This window comes from Apostichopus japonicus, chromosome 3 (assembly GCF_037975245.1).
Source record: "Apostichopus japonicus isolate 1M-3 chromosome 3, ASM3797524v1, whole genome shotgun sequence".
Taxonomy (NCBI): Eukaryota; Metazoa; Echinodermata; class Holothuroidea; order Aspidochirotida; family Stichopodidae; genus Apostichopus; species Apostichopus japonicus.
This window is the reverse complement of record NC_092563.1, coordinates 21,768,438-21,791,360: the sequence shown is the minus strand read 5'-3', so window position 1 is coordinate 21,791,360 and position 22,923 is coordinate 21,768,438. Positions and strand designations below refer to the sequence as shown.

General features: G+C 38.7%; 1 protein-coding gene across 2 annotated transcripts in view; it reads left to right on the top strand.

The window, feature by feature from the left end:
• LOC139965449 (uncharacterized) overlaps window positions 1-22,430 on the top strand; it is a 42,852-nt gene extending 20,422 nt beyond the window's left edge. The window contains exons 5-14 of one of the 2 annotated variants that reach the window (XM_071967792.1): window positions 3,318-3,375; window positions 6,329-6,407; window positions 7,662-7,849; window positions 8,139-8,555; window positions 10,146-10,218; window positions 11,033-11,336; window positions 12,073-12,164; window positions 12,758-12,999; window positions 13,431-15,065; window positions 15,799-22,430. In XM_071967792.1, coding sequence (XP_071823893.1) covers window positions 3,318-3,375; window positions 6,329-6,407; window positions 7,662-7,849; window positions 8,139-8,555; window positions 10,146-10,218; window positions 11,033-11,336; window positions 12,073-12,164; window positions 12,758-12,999; window positions 13,431-15,065; window positions 15,799-15,842 — 3,132 coding nt within the window. In that variant the 3' untranslated portion in view covers window positions 15,843-22,430. Of the gene's footprint in view, window positions 1-3,317; window positions 3,388-6,328; window positions 6,408-7,661; window positions 7,850-8,138; window positions 8,556-10,145; window positions 10,219-11,032; window positions 11,337-12,072; window positions 12,165-12,757; window positions 13,000-13,430; window positions 15,066-15,798 lie in introns of both variants that reach the window. The other variant, XM_071967791.1, reaches the window with a different exon arrangement.
• Window positions 22,431-22,923: the final 493 nt, after the last annotated feature.

The following is a 22,923-nucleotide window of genomic DNA, read 5'->3' as shown; positions in this document are numbered from 1 at the left end:
TCTAAACCGTGTACCTTACAAACTTAATAGTTGTAAAAGGGTCAAGATTTGGTCCCTTCAGCTGAATGCGATTTCAATTTCTTTGTTTTGTTGCAAAATAAATCTGCTGTACATTTTCAGTAAGAAAAGATGTACAATCAGTTTTGGGCTTTCAAAACCTTTGAGTATTTATTATCAATACAAAAAAAATTATTAAAATATTGGAGAGAGAAGAGATAATTCATATCCCATTAACTTAGTCTCCTCAAGTTACTATTTATGTCAACCCAAAATTATTCTTGGCAATTACTATCCCCAATTTGAGACTAACTAAAGCAAAACTCTTGTTTAGCATGTGGTTTTACCTTCATTTGGTTTCACATAGTAAAGTTACAGGACATCATAAATGTGCAACATTCTAGAACTTAGTATCATAAATGATCCAATTTTATGAAGACAAAGATATATTGTCGAAGAAACTAGTTTTATACACAGTTGATTGATATTATTGATGATTTTCTTATTAATATATAAAGAGTGCCACTTTGAAGGTTCTTTTGATCATATAAGCGGCGAAATTATAGGCCTGTAGCTACTGAATGTCTGCCGCAGTTTCAATTATAAATGTTCTCACGACTTTTAACTTGTAGGAGTTCAAAACTCGACAGTATGTACAACCTAATAAATGGTTTCCTTTATTGAATGTTCTTTTACCTTGGAAAGATCCCAATGTTATGGACTTGAATAAAGGAAAGGAAAACAGACTGTGAAATTTCACTCAGTGGGGAGAAATAGTTTTTAAACTACTGCTGGTGTAATTGCTCCTGAGCACTTGTTCTGACGGTATGAGCAGTATGGATATCGTTCTTCTGCTTTTAAGAGTGCTTTTGAAGTATGATTTGAGGTAATTTGAGAGGACAGTAAACAGCGATAATTAGTATCATCTAGAAAATTATCCCAACTGGCTGAAAGTGTTCGATTCACCCCCACAATGGCAGAAAGAAAGTCAATAAGATACTTTATAGAAGTATGCTGTTTGAAGTTAACTCAAAATCATAAAATTATGCCTTGAAATAATCTTTCATCTCTTGGATTATGTAAATTGGACTATTTATAGAACTAACTAACCATGTGCAGTATTTGAGTGTGTGTGTGTGTGGTTAGGTCACAGCATACTCTTAACTTTGGAATAAAAAATAGACAACCATTTTAGAGCCTAATGAAGTCTGTTTCATTATAAACAAAAACAAACCCATACCTAAATTCTAAAGTGTCATAAAATTGGTTATGGAACAAAAATCACATAATAATGAACACATGTTCTCTAAGATATTGACCCTTTCACATAGACGAAGTAACTTAAACATTGAGACTTAAACCAAAACGATGTCCCGTCTCTGTTTACAATTAGACCAACAGTTCATTTGCTCATTAGCATAATGTTACTATAAAATGTATACATGAATACATATTATAGCTATTGAATATTCATGTATACCTAGATCACAGTATGTACACATAACAATGCAACTTGATGATTATCATGTTGAGCACCAAAAAGTCCATTTCGTTTACAGAGCTCTTTATCGAAGCTTGACATAGTTCAGTTATTCAGAAATAAATCATTCTAGTAAATGAATTGCAAGTACCCTACTGTACTTACAGACTTTTCCCGTGTTTAGCCATTTTACAGCACAAGTTGTACCACGGATGAGTATTTGTAGGGATTGTCTGCTGTACATTATTTTAGTAATTATGCGCAAAAAGATAGAGACCCATTAACCATGGTCAAGTAAAGGCCTATTAGAGCTATCATTATCTTGAAATCTGATGCTATGTGTAGTAAACAAGCCTTTGTTTATGTGTTAATATGCATCATTATAATTTGCTATTAATCCATTGCAAAGAAAGTGGAATCTGTGGGGAAAGTAATGTACTTAATTATTACAATGCGATTGTAGGGGACCTGTAAAAAGCCTAAAGAGACGATTAAAGCCGTCAGGATACTGTAGGTATCGGTTTTATGCGTGTTGGTAATGGACTTCCAAGAATAATTGTACAGCACCCACCCTGTAAAATATCTTTTAAAAAAAAGAAGGAAAAAAACCTTGTTAAAGTTGAGATCAATTAGCCTTGATTATAATCAAGTCTGCCTGAATTTAGCAGCTGTGCATCTGGTTAGGTTGATGTGGATTATATATTGAATTGTTGAGTCAATGTTTGCAATTGATTAATGGCATCTTTAAGAGGTGAAACACTTCAGAGTTGTCAGCCGTGAGTTACTTAAGAGTTGGACAGTATGCTCCGTCTAAATTTTACATTCTAAACTTGCTTTATAGTTAACAATAGCCCCATATCCTAAACATGGTTATGAAAGACTCTAGATTTATCATTTGAAAGGAAGAACATATGAAGTTGGTTCATGGGTATCCTGTTTTTTACTTTGTTTTAGCTTAGAACTTGGTGACCTTGTTTGAAATGAGATATTTATTATCATTCGTGAGTTCCCTGTTCAAACAATTACATGCTCCAGAACTCTTTAAAGTAATCAAAGTGCCCCTCCTGGATTTAGTATACCGTATAACACCCTCTTCGTAATATAAATGCTGTCACTTGAAGAACGTATGAAGATGTCACCCGAGGGAATTGCTCTTCACACACAGCTTTATCTTAAAACACTTAAACGATACTTTTATGAACGACTCGATACCTCCGAGGATCGTAAGGACTTCATGAAAAACTGCTCAGTTAAACAACCGGCCCCTCCCTTCACAAGCCATAGATGTTAACAAACTTATATGAATTATCATCATGAACAAGCATCCACTGTACTGTATGAAAGCAATTACATTCTGGGATGTTTTTATTATAAATCCCTGCTGTTATATTGCTCACAACTTCCCTGCTAAAGATCCACACTTACCAATCCATAATACTTAAGTTATAATGTTCACCTGAGGGTGATAAAAGACAGAATTTTCATTGCATTTGTAAGTTGTCCTCCTTAAACAAAGCCAATTTATCGTACCTGCTTTATACTGTCGGACTCAAGATCCAAAAGCGGTCAAGACATGCTTAGTATTGAATTTAACTGCCGCTATCTGTCCGTCCTCCCTCCACCCCCCCCCCCCAACCCACCTGCCTTGCAGATTTATGTCACAAGTAGAAAATCTGTACAGCTTAAGAGTCCCCTTTTCCCTGTTATCTGCAAAAATGCAAAACACACTATTCTCTTCCCTGATTTATCTAACTGGTTGTCTTCTTTGCATTGCATTGTTATTATTGTTTATTTATTGTTATTTATTGTTAGTATTGTATTATTGTTATTTTTTTTATAGCTTTTACAGCATTTCCCTGAAGGAGATACAAGGGAGCGATTGATACCATATATCCCAGGTGAGGTGCAAGGTAAATAAATCGTCTCACTCTCATCTTCTACTCTTCATCTTATTTTCACCTTTTCTTCTGTTTTCTTTTTATCTTTCTTTCTTTTTTTTCCACTGCTTCAGATTCTGATTCTACAGAGAGTGGCTTGTTTTTGTTTTTTCGCTGGTCGCACATCTATCATGGTTCTCTGTTTTCATTCTATCATCAAAGGGTGCTCAAGCCTCAAGCACAGATTGTGACTTTCGACCACCGGTTACCCTATTCCTCGGTCAAATAAGCCAGGATAGCTTAAACTTGATCACAGTCCATTCAATGTTCTTTCTCATCGTTCGACTATCCACAAGGTATCTGAAAGATGATGATAAAAAAAAAAAAGATACAAAAAAACAGAATGAGTTGGTCACGACTGATTATCTGGCATTGGCCATTGTTAGCGTATATATTCCTAGAAGGTTTTTCGGGAAAGAAATGGTGTAATAGGTTAAGTTTACACACTGTGGACTGATGTGCAACAGAAAAGCAAACAGCCTGTGGGAGTTTAGCTGATTGTTAGGATAAGCATGAAGTAGAAAATGATAACATCTGCCAGTGTTACTAATTTACTCTTACGGAGTGGTGGATTTAAGTAAAGTAGGTTATGCACGACTTACCTTTGCTTCAGAAAATCAACATATCGGAGCGGTGTGATGGATCATTAGGAGCATGATGAAGAAAGCATAGATTCTTCCCATACCAACTATACCAAGCAAAATTTTGAGGCAGTTGACATAAGTTGTCTTTTGTGAAAATCTCTGAGCTGAATTTCACTTTCAGCATATATCCAATGCAAGGCAACATTAACTTATAGTTGTGTGTGAAACAGCTTGTCGCTGAGAGACAACTGTTTTGTAAATTTCTCAAAATCTTTACCCAGTTTGATTTGATAATTAAATGGGGTTTAAGAACAGATCCTCTCTGATGGGGTTCCTTGTAAATGTGGTCATGGTCAGAAAAACCAGAAAGCTACCTGTAAGTAACACATAACAAGATGTGATAATTTAGTAACATGTTAATGAAGGTTTAGGGGAGGGGTGTTCTTTGCAAATTGTTGTCCATAAAGAAATAAGGCCTATTATGTAACCCTTTGCTGTTGCTTCTTAAACTGGGTTTTTAATACTTAACTTGGCAATTGGAGGTGTTAGACCAAAGCACTGAGGTATTTTGATAGTTTGGGTCACTGCTCGAAAGCAGCAAAGTAAATGCAAGAACCTGATGCACTAGTGATACTCTGTAGATCAGAACCCCCAGGAGCGACTGGATTTGCTAGAGTGACGACTTAGTGACGTTTTATGTTTCTCAGATGTGTTGGCCATTTATGTAGAAAACAGCTGTTTATGCTGTAGTATTCTACATTTAATCATACCTCCAGTATAGGGGCCCCTTCATTTAAGCGCAGGACTTAACCAGGACAAAGGCTTTTGCCATTTGGTGCCCTTCGTGGGTTTCCTTCATGCCCCTCTTAAATGACCCCACCAATGGCACAAGGTGCTACAATGCCGTGTGACTTTTACTATTGGTGTCCACTGCTGCAATTTAAAACACTTAAAACTTTCCTGTGTCATAGCTATATTTCGGTGCTAAATTTTGAGACAGTTTTTTTTCCTTGTAGGTCTCATGAATAGCTTTCCTTAACAGTCAGGTACAAGTATGGTACCAACAGGTTGTTAGATTAACAAATGCAATGTTCAGCTTGTTACATGCACTTGTGTTTACATTCAATGTGTGTCACTTATATATTGTTCTGTACAAATAATATGATTGCTACAGTAAGACAGGGTGCAATAAGCTGGCAATTAACCTTATCATTTGGTGTCAAAAACAACCTTGATCATGATATATGTAAATTAGTCAGCTTGACCGTGGTCAGACTGGTATAAATCAAGTGTCAACAACTCTACCTTTAAAGTATTTTACAAAGACGGTCTGCAGGTTGTAAAGATGCTACTGTGAGCAGATTAAGTCGAGTTTATGTCGGAATTACAGGGTTTTTTTTTTTTTAAATAAAACAAAAACTGTTAGCAAACTGCTTATCCACTAGAGAGCCTGTGTAAGAGAATGTGTAAAGGTAAGTTGGCCTGACGTTTCGATCCTAGCAGGATCTAGGTCAGTGGGCCTGACGTTTCGATCCTAGCAGGATCTAGGTCAGTGGGCCTGATGTTTCGATCCTAGCAGGATCTTCTTCAGAGGCTGAATGACAAGACAAAGTTATTTCTTGCACTAAAGATACATCTCTGAAAAATCAAAAACCTTACAACATTCAGTAGCGAAAAACTTCCACATTTTTCGGTGATCGTGTCAAAAATCTGTGTCCCTACAGCGAATTATCGGCCTAAATATCCCGTGGAAGGGTTGATATGTTGGGAAAGCATTACATTGCAAACACAGCTAGCTGCTTTTTACAGATAATTTTCTTGTATGAAATGTTGACGTTGTCACCTCTGGTAGCCTCAACCTCATACAGCAGATACCTCTGACAGCCAATTATTTCAGACTCTTGTCAGAATTTGTCAGACTTTGTCAGAACCACTTAGTATATTCATGTATCTATTGCCTATCTACATATATAAGAACTGACCATCAACTTTGCTCTTTTTTTTTCTTATTTCCTTCCCCTTCTTTTTTTTTCCTTTCTTTAGCCATCATCATCATCATCTTCTTCTCTTTTCTCTCTAGCTGTATTTTTCAAGCCATATCCAGGGATCTACAGATGTTTGCCAAAGTGCACAAGGCCTAAGTGTTTAGTGTCAAGTAAAATGCTCTGTCGTATTGGTTATTGCCTTATGAATATTCATTAGAGGGGTCGGCGGCAGGTGGTGTGAACTAGAATCACTGTAAAAGGTAGAATCTGAGCAGACTTACCGAGGGGTGCACATGGGGATCGTCTAGTCATAATCGTTTCTGCTTTGATATTTTTTTTGCCCAGGTAAACACATATTCAGCGGGGCCCAAGGCAGAGACTCGACAGAGAAGTTGATACCGAGGGAGTTTCTGGAATACGCCAGGTTAGCCATTTTGTGCCCTTTTATGCAAGATCATTTCCACATCTTTTTCCTGATTTCTTTGTGTCGATCCATGTCACAAAAATATTTACGTGCTAGTTTTGTGAACCAGTTCATCAACGTGACTGCCTTTGCAGGGTTTTGCTGGTAGTGTAAGACAGCTATATTTAAAAAAAAGATGAGATAAAACTTACTCTTTTAAGCTCTCAGAGGGACAAGCATTTAATTTAGAGTGATGTTGCTCAGTCATACATTGCGTTCAATCACGTAGTTGGACGATCAGCTTTGGCTGTGTGTCCAGTCGAAACTTTGAATATCATCGGATTTTCTCTAAAAGCCAGTTCTGATTGGAAGCTAAAGAATATAGTCACGTCATTATAAGTCGTAAAATAATGTACATGTACATATGTCTTCTGCACTAGAGGAAGTTATATAGATGTAATGTTTGTTAGCCATCAAGAGTATCAGAGGCATAAATATGGAATACTTGCATACTTTTTTTGGTTTCTTAGAAGAAATTAAAATTTGGTTATGTGCGAAGTGAGAGGTACTGTATATATATGTTTAAGAAACAAGAAATGGGCATCTTGCTGTGGATTCAGTCAAAAATGCTACGAATTTTCAGTCCACAGGAATATTTGCACTGAGATAGATACCATGCACTGATGTTGTTGTTTTTTTTTCTGTCAGTTTCTCTATGTGAGCTTCTATATTGACAAACAATATATCTTTAGTATGTATAAAGTAAATTGATATCTTTAATATAAAAAAATAATGTTCTTTCAATGTGAAAGACGGTTGGGCATTCCAACTGGCCACGTATATGAAATATGACAATTTTAGATGCAATTTACCTCATGTTAAGTTACTATGTTGTTGCACTCAATTCTTCCAAACTTGATTCAAATAGTAAAGTAAATAAATTCATAACCCACCCTATATTCTTCATGATATGAAGTCAGGCAAAATCAGTCCCTGGAAATGAGAAATCCACTCTGTCATATCCAGTCACTTCAAGTAAAGGTTCTAAATGTCAAATGTATCTGTATTTAAACTTTGCGTCACTTAATTTAATTGGGAATTCATTGGACACGTTCACAGCAGATATCATGAAACAGCTGGAGAATGATGTAGATGCTATTCGTTAAATTACTAGGATAAATATGATTAAATGAAAAATGAATGACGTTCGTTTTTAATAAAGATAAACAACAACCGTTGTAGTAGAGATCCTAATTTTTTGTTTTTTAATCACAGTAAATTGTCAGCACTACCTAAGAACATCTTACACTGCGAGTTGATGAAGGAGTTCTTCAAAGCGGACAAGCCTGTCGAAATCGCAGAGCCATCTTCAGGGCTTGGTGGAACAGAAGGGTCATCAGCCAATGGTGCGCCCTCTAGCACCAGTTCATCAGCAAAGACGATACCCGTACCACCTGCCACTGGTGAGTCGTGAATCCCAAAGAGCAAGAGCATCGTGAAAATATTCTGCAGAAGTTAACTAAAACTAACTGATTGCCTTTCATGTATATATATTGTTTGATACAGGTGACAAACGCCTACAGTTGAATTACGACCTTCCTTACTGGTTTCGAACCTCTGGACATACAATCAGCGTCCGTAGCCTAATGGTTCGGTACCTGTAGGTATCTGTACATTTTTCAATGTACAAATGAAATGATATAACATGTTGCATCATATTTTGTATCGATAATCAATATTCATTATATTTAGAAATGACCTCCAACCAGCCAACCGAGGGTCAGTCCCCATCAGAGTATGGTTCATCTAACACCCCTCATCATCACCACTACCACCACCAGCAACAGCAGCCTCCTCATCCAGTCTCACCTTTACCCCAGCCAACTCACCCATTGACAGCCTCTCTGCAACACTTGGACATCTCTCACCACCAGAACATTAACTTGACTCCACCAAATCCAGTTCACATCAGTGCCCAACCCACTGTCAACCAACACAGCAGCAGTACAGCTCAGCTGCCAACGGGAGCCAGTGGAAGTAGTAGTAGTAGTGGCAGTAGTACTCCTCCAAACTCATCAGGATCCAACTCGGTTTACTTCCAAACCATCTCAAGTGCTATCTCAATACCAACGCCAACAGAACTGTACAATGCCACGACATCTTCGAGTGGTGAGAGCCTTCTTCCACTTAACACAGTTTCTCTATCACAATCTCCTTAAGAAAATTGGTCATTTTCAAGTCCTTATATTCCATAAAAATGTTGTCATTACGTATTGGATCCTCCTTAACAGAACTTTAATCTAGTACGATTGACAGAACCCAAACAGCAATTTCAAAGAATCTGTTGTAGTAGAAAAATGATTTGCAAAAAGAGCAAAGAAAGGATGAAATACACTCGGTGTGAATTTGGGACAAAGGACTTCAGGAAAAGGACTCCAAAGCTCACTCATTGGAGCCATCGTACACTTGGGTGACGTTGATTGCGATGTAACCATTTTCTTTGCTCGTAACAGTTGTAATAGTCGTAAACCCTACTGCTATTTGGTTACAATCACCCCAAGTTGATGTTAGGTCCTTTGTAATGAACTATTTCCCAGTTTCCCATTTTTTACCCCAATCCACTGAGAGATAGTATCCTGGAAAAATTCTAAAATGAGTGGATATTTCTTTTGCCTAATATTATGAAAGATGATGTTTTTGCACCACGACAGCTGGTTAGATAGTATCCCTTTCCGATGAAAACTCACCTCTTTAGTTTTATGACATTTATGCACTGCTTTGTGGTTATTTTACATCGCATTAATTTACATTTGTTTGAAGACTGTGGTTCAGCCGAAACTAATGTTTCTCTATTCTGTGGAAGACATTTTTTAAGTTAATAGCAAACAAACTCGTTAAGCATCGTTTTGTAGAAAATTACAAACAAAAATGGCAGCTGAATGCTAACGAACATTCTAATGTTTTGTTGGTCACGGTGTAGTCTGCAAACATCACCAATACAAGGCTACCCAATCGACTTGATAAGAAACTCTACCCTACAGATTATACCGATCAGTCACATCTGTCAGTACGAAACACAATTGTTTTACGAGGCTAAACAGGCATGGTGGTGGGTGGATTAAAAAATAGGCAAAATAATTGACAGGAAGCCAGAAAATTATTATGTGCTGCACATTTACACACAATTGCAGATGATGCAACGTTTATTCCATGTTGGGATCACATTGTTCAAATTCATTCATTTAAATGTCAGTTTTCCAAAAAGGGGATATTTAGATTTTTGACTACTAAAAGAAGAACATATATGTTAAGCATCATGGGTTAGTTTGCATGCAATTCCTACATTGGGCTTTTGAGATATATCGATAGTTGAAATTGTCAGCAAAAAGTTGTGACGTCATATTTGCACACTGACAGCAATTTTTTTGGGGGAGTGGAGGGGGAGGGTAGGGGTTGACCTGATATTTCACTGTATTGGTTTGACCTAGGGTTAGATTTGGGCTCCAGCTTTACCAAAGGGTTGCGTAGTTATCCCATATATCTCAATGACACTAGTGTATTCATATGTCAATGCATCCCAATTGAGAAAAAGTAGAAAACTGGAGGATAGTTTTGAAGAACAGCGAGAAACCAAATTTGTCAACGTGTGCTTCTTGGACATCACACCTGTTTGCTTCAAGTTCACTTTTGGTCCAAAACATCATTTTCAAATTCTTAAAGATAACAACTTGAGAATGTTTAATTGCATTTTAATTTCAGAAAACATTTTGATGTCCAGGCAACCATATGATGCTGCCATGCTTGGAAAGACGCAGGGATTGTCACCAATCAGGTGGGTGTTTCTCTTCTTGTTTCATTCTCTTTCTTCAAGGGGATGGTGTGGAGAAGGGAGGGGGGGTGGGTCCTTCAGTGAAGCCACACCTCCATATTCATTGAGGTTATAGTTGTCTTACAGTCTAAACTGGTTAACAGTTCCAGGTAAAGTAATTGCAGTGCATTATCTTGCTCTGAAAGTTTCCCAACTAAGACCAGGAACAATTTCTAATGCAGCTTTCTCAGTTTGCATCGGGCATTCAAGTATTACTCAAAACATGGTTGCATGTGATTAGTGAGACACCAGTGAAAAGTCCATTCTCTAAATGAGCGTATCAGGCCCAACTCTATCGTGATCAGCAAAACATTCTAGATTTACTCTATTTTGATGTGAGAGTAACAATAGGATGCTCTCTTAGCAGGGAATATTTCTTGATACCATTTATCGGAGAATAATTTTTATCCAGTATCACATTGCAGAATGCTTCACAAAGTGTTCACGTTGCGATACAAGTGCAAAGATGTGTAGCAACTTCTTGCACAATAGAAACTGTAGTGAATTATAAGAGAAACTTCAGTCTTCTACACAGCTACACAGAATTTGAACAGTAATTTAAAGTGTGGTATATTTACTTCAGTCCTCCCTTTCCCACCTCTACCTACCCTACAACAGTTGGTACTAAACAATCTGTGGCACTTTTAGCCCTGTACCACCTTTGACCACTCCCTCATTTGCCACCCATCCCACGTTCATGGTATAAACGTGACAAGTTTTCTTTTCTCCATCTCTAAAGCCTGTCTCTAAGTTATTTGCGTTTCTTCTCTCCATGCAGCCCTGTGAACTATGCCACAGCCTTGCCAAATAGTTGTGATGCTTTCAGTCCCAAACTCAACCCCACTGAAGTGAATTCTCCGCCTGCTAACGGGGAGGTGCCACCTGTATTGTCTGCCCCAATGGTCTACCTGCCCCATCCACATCAACCACAGCATATGGTCTGCTTCACCACTGCTAACAGCCAGCCTTTAAACCCAACTGCCTTACCAAAGAATGCCGTAGCCCCCGAGATCCAAGAGTGGTTGAAAAAGCAAAGGTTACACAAATACGAATATCTGTTTCGAGGACTGTCCGTCTCAGAGGTAAACGTTTATATATCATGCACCTTTCTTGTTTTATACCATTAACTGCAGGCCTAGAATTTCATAACCTTTTTGAATATTTAATTATTTTGGGATGGTTAGCAGAAGCATACAACCCAATCACAACACAGGGATTGTAAATAAAAAACTACTGTAGAGTTGGTTGCAGCTTGCTGAAATACCTAATTTTTTCAGTTAATTTGCGATTAAGGGTGCTACCAAGTTGGGATTTAGTGTAATAGTTAGGCTTGGATTAAGAGTGCTATCAAGTTGGGATTTAAAATAAAATAAAACTGTTAGCAAACTGATTATCCACTAGAGAGCCTGTGTAAGAGAATGTGTAAAAGTAATTTGGCCTGACGTTTCGATCCTAGCAGGATCTTCTTCAAAGGCTAAATGACAAGTAACAGTAACAGAAGGGACAAAAACACGCACAGAATACAGAAAGGTTAATGAGCATGGTGAACACCAAGAGATAGATGTAAGAGGATTAGTAGACACGGAATGGAGAGAAGAAAGAAAGAAACCAACAGCCAACAGTGGAAGAGGAGAGGCACAAGTTGTGATTTAGTGTAATATTTAGGTTTGATGCAGGTGGAAGATGTGAAGCTTTCGTCATTGATGACATCTTAAGTTTTAAGATTGTTACTTCGAGTGTTACACAGCTATGTAATAATTGGTCATTGATTTACCAGATCAGATCCTTAATTCCCTACTCTCCTTTCATGTTAACCAGGTGATAGAACTAAAAGACGAAGACATTGATAAATGGGAAATAGTAACGACCGGAGCTAAGCGGAGATTCAAGGATCACATCGAGCAACTCAGGTACACACTTTGTCTCTTTGCTCTTTCACTAATAAGTTTTCTCTCATTCTTTTTTGGTCTTTTTTGATCTTTTGTGGAAGTATTAGCCAAAAAATCACTTAGCCCTGCAATACTCCTATGGAATACCAGCATTTTCAAGTGATAGCACGAAATTGTCAGTTCTGGTAAGGTATGTGAGGCCTGGCAAAGTTCAGGTGGCATATATATAGAAAAGTACATAATGATTGCGTAAGTTTGGAACTCTGGATGCGAATTCAGTTCAGTGCAGGATAATACACTGGGGAACTAAAATTGTTATTGCTTTCCGAAAGTAACTTTTAGTTTTGAAACTCAAGTGTGTTTTCCAATTGAGTGTGCATGGTATTATCGTGTTCGTAGCCTGTTATCGGATCCACCCAGGTATAAGAATTCCCATTAGTTTTCATCTACTTGTGTATTTATAGTTTTCATCTCTCCTTTTTCGCTTCTTTCCATTTTCCGTGATTTACTTCGCGCCTCGCTTACCTGTCCCCCCACAACCTTAGTACTCGCATTTTACCGTACCTAGAAATGAACAATAATGGTGAGTCTGTTTCTCATCTCTTTTGATCCAGACAAAGCTTGCAGTCACCTCCTAATGGATTGACCACACCATCGGCCGGTGACCAGTCTCAGTTCACCGTTCCGCACCCTCATCTGCCACTCATGCACCAATCCCCAGTCAACTACTTTGTGGTGCCTGGCATGGCACCGGGGATGATGGCACCTCAGTATCCGGGCCACTGCCAGGAGGGTTCATCGGATAATTCTAGTTCAGCGTCCGCTTCTAGAGAGAGCTCTGATGAATGCGATAGAGGTGAAACGACAGTTAACCACTTTTAAAGATATGAAAATGATTTATTGCTGCAGTGACAACCCCACCTTTGCCCCCCCCAACCCCTCCCAACTCTCAAAAGAAAAAGTTGGTGAGAAAAGAAATAACATGACAATGTAACTTTGCTAATACTGTCTGTAGTGTAGTCTAGGGGCTTGAAGTAACTGACAGCATACAATACAAAATACCACAATGGTTATTCAAGCATGGAAATGCTGCCCCCTCCCTCATCCATACATATTATGGTATAGCCAGTATGACAGTTATTTCCCATTATATCTATGTATGATTTTATTTAGTTGATTAAACCTATTCAATTTAAAGTAATATCAAACCCTTGTGTTTGCCTTCTTGGTGATGTTATTGTCATGAATATAACAATAAAAATATTACATCTTTCCCTCTTCATGCAGATTCTGAGGAAAACGATTCGATTGGCTTCGTATCGCAAGATGTAAGGGCTCACTGCAATCCACAACCAAACATGAACCAAGGAAGTCGCCATGGAGCTCGGCAGCACCAGAGCAAGTCTCATCATGGATGTCACAAATCCACCAGCAGCATCCCTGGTCCGGCTTCACCTCTACCTTACAGTCAGGTCGTCAAAAGTCCCATGTCTCCTAATGAAGGGGGCAAGAACGATCCTCGCCATGGATCAAGGGGTGTGAGACGTGTAGAAACACCACCTGGCAAGGGGATTGTTGCACCATCAGATGGTGTGTTACATATAGGACAGCACCCAACAACAATTATTCACAGCACCAATTCTCCCGTACCTCCTAGTCCGCATCAGTTTTACATATCTTCTCGGGGAGAGACGCCCAGTGCAATGGACCTGGAGGTATCTCCTGGACCTAACAGGACCTCAAAGGGGCCAGGTAACCAGAAGGTCAGCCAGCCAGGTGTTGCCCGAGTTCAGTTGTCCCAAGCACTGCCAGTGCGTGGTGGACCAACCAATTCAGGATGGTATGTATCTGCTGGTAACAACACTCTGCCCGGTGTCGGACCCTCTAACGTGACCGGTTTACCAAGCTCGGGTCCGACACCTCTTATTGCCCCCAGTCAACAAAACTTAACAGCCATGACCAATACTGTGCAAGGAGCTCAGATGGATCATTATAACCAAACGCCTTCACAGCGTATGGAAGGTCCTCAGCAAACACCCATGGTGAAGCCACATGGTGGGCGCCAAGCGGGTAACAATAACCACTTCTCGGGGGAGGAAGGTATAGGTTACCGGACGGTCATGTTGGGACCAGGGATTCCCATGCAAGTCAATGTTCCTAGTGAATCTCTGCAAGGACAGGTCACGCCCGAGGGGAATTTCGTCGGGTCAAGTCCAGGACAGACACAGCCAAACCCAAAGGTAGCAGCAGTCTACACAAACACTGCCAACCCCAGCGGCGCCTCTGTACCTTCCAGTCACGTCGCTAGCGAGAACCTTCTAGTGTCCTCGGCCACAACTTACGTCCAAGCAGCCAATCAGAACACCGTAAGCGTGGTCGCCAGTAACTTAGGGATGATGCACTTAACACCGATGGTACTCTCAGCTAACGCTGGACTGGGACCCTGCTCGTGCAACAACAGTGGAGGAGGAAGCAGTACCAATCAAAGTTGCTCAGTTCACCAATATCAAGTCACAAATGCCTTGTTACCAAACCCGCCATACTTGCCATACCAGAATTTACACTTTTTTCAGAATGCCATTCCTGGCAACCGTATGGTTCCACCCGTCAGTCTGCTTAAAGGACCATCGGGTGGTCCCAACAGTCCAAGGTATGTCAACCACCTGCCGGGTCCGTCCGCTGCCATCCCGTCAGAAATGTTGTACGGAGGTCAGTACAGTGTGATATCACCACAGGGACAGGTGTTTATGAATCAGATGGGCTTAAACCAAAGAGGAGGAGGAGGGCCTCATAGCCCCCGCGCTGGCATGATGTCAGAAGGGGTGGGGAAGAAGAAACCCTTGAATTGCTTTAACTGTGGAAACCAAGGGCACAAAGCCAGTGACTGCCGTGAGACGACCATGGAGAGCATCACTCAAAACAGTAAGTACACCATACATCATCAGTAGTGTCAATTTATAGAATTCAGCCTTCTTGTACAGATGTGGTACTACCTATGTACAGAAAGTACATCAGTAGTGTTAATTTATAGAATACAACCTTCCTGGGCAGATGTGGTACTACCTATGTACAGTAAGTACACCATACATCATCAGTAGTGTCAATTTATAGAATTCAACCTTCCTGGGCAGATGTTGTACTACCTATGTACAGTAAGTACACCATACATCATCAGTAGTGTCAATTTATAGAATTCAACCTTCCTGGGCAGATGTGGTACTACCTATGTACAGTAAGTACATCATACATCAGTAGTGTTAATTTATAGAATACAACCTTCCTGGGCAGATGTTGTACTACCTATGTACAGTAAGTACACCATACATCATCAGTAGTGTCAATTTATAGAATTCAACCTTCCTGGTCAGATGTGGTACTACCTATGTACAGTAAAATTGGAACAAACAGATCTTGATGTGTCATTATGACACACTGACAACAAAGTGTTTTGCTTTGCCTAGCTGTAAAATGGTATTTAATTTTACCTCCTGTGTTAGTTCACAAACATAACCAGCTGCTGTAAGCAAATTTCACAGAATCTTTTTTTTTTTTTTTTTTTTGAATCAAAAATTGAAGGACAGAATCTTAAGTTTTCTCTCTCTTTCTCGCTTTTTTTTTTCTGTATTTTATTTTATTTTATTTCTTTATATTCTAGGTCAGTACCGGATGAACTTCAAGCAAGACAATACTGACAGCTAGTACAGAGCTCAAACCTTGTGAATTATCAGGGAACTTCAAGAAACAGAAGATCAAACATCTCAAGAAGTGGGGTTTTGATTTTTTCTGAGGTTTATTTAATAACACTGCATGTAATCTATTGTACATAAAGGAAGGTAGCTATGTGGTTTTTGACTATACCATTATTTTTACTGTGAGAACATAGTGATTTAATGGTTGAAAGTTTTCAGTCAGCTTTTAGAGACATTTTCAATCTTTTTGTTTGATTGAAGGAAAGGGATTTTAGTCACGATGTACGAAAAAATTCTACTGTGGTCAGTTTGGTGCTTTATAAGGATTTTTGACATCAACAAGTTTCCTTGTTTTTTTGCAGGGTGTCTGCAAGTGTGAAATTACACACAAGGGTTTATCTCAAAGTGTGTGAGAGATGTTTTGTGGCCTGAGTTTTTTTTTTTTTTCTCGTGTAAGAGAGCCCAGAAAGGTTTGTGTGACACAAAGGCTTCCAAGAAAAGTAACAGTGTACAAAATGTTTAAGAAGAGAATCGGCATATATTTTAGTTATTGTACATAACTTTTATTTAGCTACGATAAAGTTATATATTGTGTGACATGCGGGCAAACTGTATGCAAAAGCAGAGTCGGGTCGAGAGAAGCAAGAGATGAAGATTGACAGGTTGCGTTTGCGTTTTTTCGTGATTGATACATTCTTGTGTTTTAGGTTCTTCCTTGATATGGCTTTCTCTGTTTCATTTAAATACAGCTTTCTTTAATTTCATAGCCTTTTCTCTCTTGAGTATATTTTGTTGAGCGTGAAAAGTCTCTGATATGTCTGGTCAAGTCCTGGGCCATCAGTGATCTGAAGATCGGGACCTTGTAGATAGGCGACTAAGTTTGTAGTCTCTGATGTGTGTGTCAAGGCCTGGGCCATCAGTGATCTGAAGATTGGGACCCTGTAGATAGGCGACTAAGTTTGTAGTCTCTGATGTGTCTGGTCAAGGCCTGAGCCATTAGTGATCTGAAGATTGGGACCTTGTAGATAGGCGACTAAGTTTGTAGTCTCTAATGTGTGTGGTCAAGGCCTGGGCCATCAGTGATCTGAAGATTGGGACCCTGTAGATAGGCGACTAAGTTTGTAGTCTCTGATGTGTGTGTCAAGGCCTGGGCCATCAGTGATCTGAAGATTGGGACCCTGTAGATAGGCGACTAAGTTTGTAGTCTCTGATGTATGTGGTCAAGGCCTGGGCCATCAGTGATCTGAAGATCGGGACCCTTTTGGGACCCTGTAGATAGGTGACTAAGTTTGTAGTCTCTGATGTGTGTGTCAAGGCCTGGGCCATCAGTGATCTGAAGACCGGGACCTGTAGATAGGCGACTAGGTTTGATCGGTTGGTCGTTTATGCGGTGTTGTCTAAGTTGTGGTCCGTAACCGAGCTGCTCTTCCTCTCTCTGTTGTGGCAGAATATTTGGGTGCATTCACTGCACAGAAGTGTTGATATGATAGATAGCCTAACAGAGTCAGGTGTACATTTAGGGAAGTGATTAAAGACCTACACTTTCATGGGTTTTTGATTTGGATGTGCCTTAGTTCATATACCGATCTTCTTCACTCTCTCTTTGATGCACCTCACGGAGGTCTTTAAGTGGTTCCATGTACTGGCAGAGATGGATCCTTAGTTGGTGTGATGTTTGAACAGTTTATGTTTAAAGGTCAATTCTCTGAAAATATGTGAGATTTCTTGACATGCTCATGGGTCGTGTGTGGTTTTTGCTTAACCTATGGACAGTGACTTTTTTTCTTGATAGTCTGAAGGGATGCGCTGATACTTTAGTAATATTACAGTACAGCTCTTCAGTCATATTTCTATTACAGGAGTTTTACAGTAATATCTCAATTACAGGAGCTTTGCAGTTATGTTACAGTAGCTTTACAGTAATATTTCTATTACAGGAGCTTTACAGTAATAGTACAGTAGCTTTACTGTAATATTTCTATTACAGGAGCTTTACAGTAATATTTCGATAGCTTTTCAGTAATATTTCTATTACAGGAGCTTTACAGTAATATTACAGTAGCTCTACAGAAATATTCTATTACAGGAGCTTAACAGTAATATTACAGTAGCTTTACAGTAATATTTCTATTACAGTAGCTTTATAGTAATACTACAGTAGCTTTACAGTAATATTTCTATTACAATAGCTCTACAGTGATATTTCAGTATTTCTTCATTCATATGACAGTAATTTTTCCATTAAAGAGTTCTCCTTAAAGACTCAAACACCTTTAAGATTCTATATAAGTTTGATTTTGTATATCTCAATCTCCAACTTTACAGCTGACTCATTCACCTCGATCCCTAAATTTGGATTCATTTTTTTCCCCTACATTTTCTCTGACTTTCTTTGATTTGCACGACCTTGTTTTGATAAGAGTACAAATATCTGTCGTTGGAAATATGTTAGTGATGATATTAAAAGTGAATATCAGATTGGACTAGCTTTAGCATGGCTTTGATTTTAATGGTGCTTAATCATTTATGGAGATTATGACTTCTTGTCAGCTTCATTTTTTTCTTTCTGAAAAATCATTTTGATGGTTTTATTACAGATTTGTTCTATTTATACTTTATCAAGCAATATTAGTTGAGTTTGGACTATGTGTACAGTCTGTGACTGCCTATCAGTAATGGATGTCTTACAAACTCATTATATAATAACAGATTGATATCAATTCAAGATAATAACTAGTCCGACTCTACCAGAGTGTTCTCATCTGTCAGTGAAACTACAACCAGTTGGAGGATACTTTAAGATGATGTCATCGGTTGAATGTTTATTAATTTTTTCGGACAACGTTCCATTTCAAGAAGTGATCGGTTTCCAGAAAGTTGATTCCACATTACATATTGTCGATAGTACTGATAGTGTTTACCAGAACTGCAGATAAATTTCACGCAAGACCAATGACCAAGATCGATGCCTCTCAGTGAGTGAAAGAGATAAAGAGGTACTGAATAACCAACAGCTCAATGATATTAAAGAGCTCTCCTCAAACCGTGTGCAAAAAATATATATACTCAGAGCCTAATGACACAAGGTTACTATGTAATTTGATAGAAGAAAGAAAAACATTGGTGTGAGTTTGAGGTCAAAGGTTACTTTTAAGCATCAGAGAGGTAATATATTTATCCACACCTGTAAATATAGTATGGTTGATTGTAAGATGTAGCATTTTTTTTTTTTTTTCTGAGAGTTTAATAACAATAGTACCTACAAAATGTTGGGACACTTTTTAAATTTTATAAAAATATGTCATGGCCAAGGTTTCTGCTTTGTTTTTGTGATGTAGTGCTTCTGTTAAGGATGTAGTATTTTCTAGAGTTTTTGTATTAGCCCCAATTTTATGGAATTCAAAAGAAATCTCTTGAGAAGTTCCTTTTTTTTTTTGGTCCGACCTTTGCTCTCCTTTCAGCTTTGATTGTGTGCCTTAAAAGCCAGTTTCACACATTCTCTGTGTGATTTGTAACACATTTTTCAACTTTTGAGATGTGTTTTGCGCTTTTGTCCTGTATTGTATAACCACCACCTTTGTCACACTTTGTGAGTTAGCTATCAGTTACTCTGATTGGTGAAGCATTCAATTTTGAACAGTGTGACCAAAGAAATAAATCAAACCGACCGAAACGTGAATAAGGCATTCCCCTTTTGGCCCAATCCCTCTGATGGACAATTCTCACATTGAGGTATTTTTTTTTTTGTACATATTCCAAGGGCCATCTATGTAGAGAGTGACACCCACATAGTGTAGCACTGTGCTAACGGAAGGAAAGAGCGGGATGCAATGTTTACTTGTACTGGAAGCTTTTGAAGTCTGATACAACAGTCGCATATCTTGAAAGTATCGTTAACAAAATTTTAAGGAGGAAGGAGGGGGGGTGGGCAATATGCTCAAATGTAATTTTATTTTTTAACTTTTTAACTCTTTTATCAAAATGTTCCCTGTTTACAGTTTACAGACATTACTTAAAGATCTCATACCAGATATAGCACATTTACTCGCTATGGCCGTTCAACTGTATAGTTTTGTTTCTCTTCTTGCAGACGGGGGGGGGGGGGTGGGGTTCACAATTTTCTACAAAGGTCAGAGGTGAAAGTCCATGTTGTGACTGACACTGGCAACGGTGCTTTGTATTATGAGGGGCCCTGTGAGGGTACTTTTGTTTTATTATGTGAAAGATGGTGAAGAGGTATGGATGTTACTGACAGAAGTAAGGGCACTTTAGATGTTGCGACACATGAGGGTACTTAGATGTTACAACAGTGCTGGGATGTGGCAATTGTTGGGTACTAATACCACCATAAGGGCACTTCAGATGTTGTGACACATGAGGGTACTAAGATGTTACAACAGTGCTGTGATGTGGCAATTGTTGGGTACTAATGCTACCATAAGTAAGTCACTTCAGATGTTGTGACAGGTGAGGGAACTTAGATGTTATAACAGTGCTGGGATGTGGCATGTGTTGGGTACTAATACTACCATAAGTAAGTCACTTCAGATGTTGTGACAGGTGAGGGTACTTAGATGTTATAACAGTGCTGGGATGTGGCATGTGTTGGGTACTAATGCTACCATAAGTAAGTCACTTCAGATGTTGTGACAGGTGAGGGTACTTAGATGTTATAACAGTGCTGGGATGTGGCATGTGTTGGGTACTAATGCTACCATAAGTAAGTCACTTCAGATGTTGTGACAGGTGAGGGTACTTAGATGTTATAACAGTGCTGGGATGTGGCATGTGTTGGGTACTAATACTACCATAAGTAAGTCACTTCAGATGTTGTGACAGGTGAGGGTACTTAGATGTTATAACAGTGCTGGGATGTGGCATGTGTTGGGTACTAATGCTACCATAAGTAAGTCACTTCAGATGTTGTGACAGGTGAGGGTACTTAGATGTTATAACAGTGCTGGGATGTGGCATGTGTTGGGTACTAATGCTACCATAAGTAAGTCACTTCAGATGTTGTGACAGGTGAGGGTACTTAGATGTTATAACAGTGCTGGGATGTGGCATGTGTTGGGTACTAATACTACCATAAGTAAGTCACTTCAGATGTTGTGACAGGTGAGGGTACTTAGATGTTATAACAGTGCTGGGATGTGGCATGTGTTGGGTACTAATACTACCATAAGTAAGTCACTTCAGATGTTGTGACAGGTGAGGGTACTTAGATGTTATAACAGTGCTGGGATGTGGCATGTGTTGGGTACTAATGCTACCATAAGTAAGTCACTTCAGATGTTGTGACAGGTGAGGGTACTTAGATGTTATAACAGTGCTGGGATGTGGCATGTGTTGGGTACTAATACTACCATAAGTAAGTCACTTCAGATGTTGTGACAGGTGAGGGTACTTAGATGTTATAACTGCTGGGATGTGGCATGTGTTGGGTACTAATGCTACCATAAGTAAGGGCACATCAGATGTTGTGACAGGTGAGGGTACTTAGATGTAATAATAGTGCTGGGATGTGGCATTTGTTGGGAACATATGTTGTGATATGTAAATTCACCTATGGGTTTAAGTCACAGAATTGTTTGAATATGTTTTTTGTTTTTTGTTTTTTTGTACTGAATATGATTTAATAAGGGTAACATGTCTTCAGTTTAGCTTATGTGCCTGCTATTCAAATATTCTAGTTTTGAGTTTTGAATGAATCGTGCAGATGTGCAGGTCGACTTAACTAAATTGTAAAGTTGTACACTACAGTAGGTAGGCTGATCATGATGTGAATGCATTTACACAGAGGTAAGTCTATTCCCATTCGGAAAGGATCATACAATGGGTGGACTAGTCTCAAGAATTATGCAGAGTGGCTAGAACAGTCAAATTCGTAAACAAATGTACGTTATATATTAAGGCCATGCCGAAAGAAAATGGATTACACAGTGGGCAGTGTATTCCCATCGGAAAAACATTCAGCGAGTGGGTAATAATGCCACATCTGTAAAGAAATGTACAACAATATAATCTCATTACACAGGCTCTCTAGTGGATAAGCAGTTGGCTAACAGTTTTATTTTATTTTGATTTCAATATAATCTCAAGAAGGAGAGTATTAACAGATTGGTTACTATATCCCCTCTAATGAAACATTGTACAGCAAGTTGACTTATCTCATTGATATAAAGATACAGAGCGGCTACAAAAGCTCCATTCGTATTAGAACGTATACGTTATCTATTAAGGCCATGTCCAAAGAAAATGCATTACACAGTGGGCGGTGTATTCCTATAGGCAAATTTCATTGTAAAATGACTGGACTATGTCTCATTGGTAATGCATTGTTCAGGAATTTGTTTAAAACTTGGCTCAAAGGAAGGATATTGTTAGGATAGGATTGTTAGGATAGTCTTGATAGTGTAGCAAGGCACTGTGGACACATTAGCCGTATGGATATTAGCCGTACAGATATTAGCCGTATAGATATACGGCAGTTTATACAGGCAGTTTCTTGGTTCATTCGTGATACTCAAAACTGTGAAATATTTTAGCTATGTCATCACAAATGTGTTTTGCATCTCCCATCCCCCTCCCCCCCCCCCCCCAATAAAAAAGCCCTAGCTTATATTTTGTTTTCCTCTGAATGTTTATCATAGTTTATGGAATTTTTCAATGCGTTTTATGTATCATAGAGTAAAGGATACAAACAGTTTCACTAAAAGAAAATGCAAACCATAAGATTCACTTTGGAACCAGTACGGTTTACTCTAGATTTGTTTATTAGTAATGTTTGTACAGGGTAGCTGGAGGCTAGCTAGCATCAATAACAGTTCATATTTCTTTTTTAATTTTGATGATAATGTACAATTTTCCAGTAAATCAAGATATTGAAAATGATGGATTTCAGTAAGAAAAATTGGGGGCATTATTAAATATTATTTTGTGACATTTTGGTCAAGATTCACCATTTTAATTTAACCTGAATGCAAAATAATGAGATGCATAATACTTTGAATAATTCATAACCAATAATGTAACCGTGAAGGAAGCGGTTATTTTAACTTATAAACAAAGAACTAGAACATGAAGTGGGG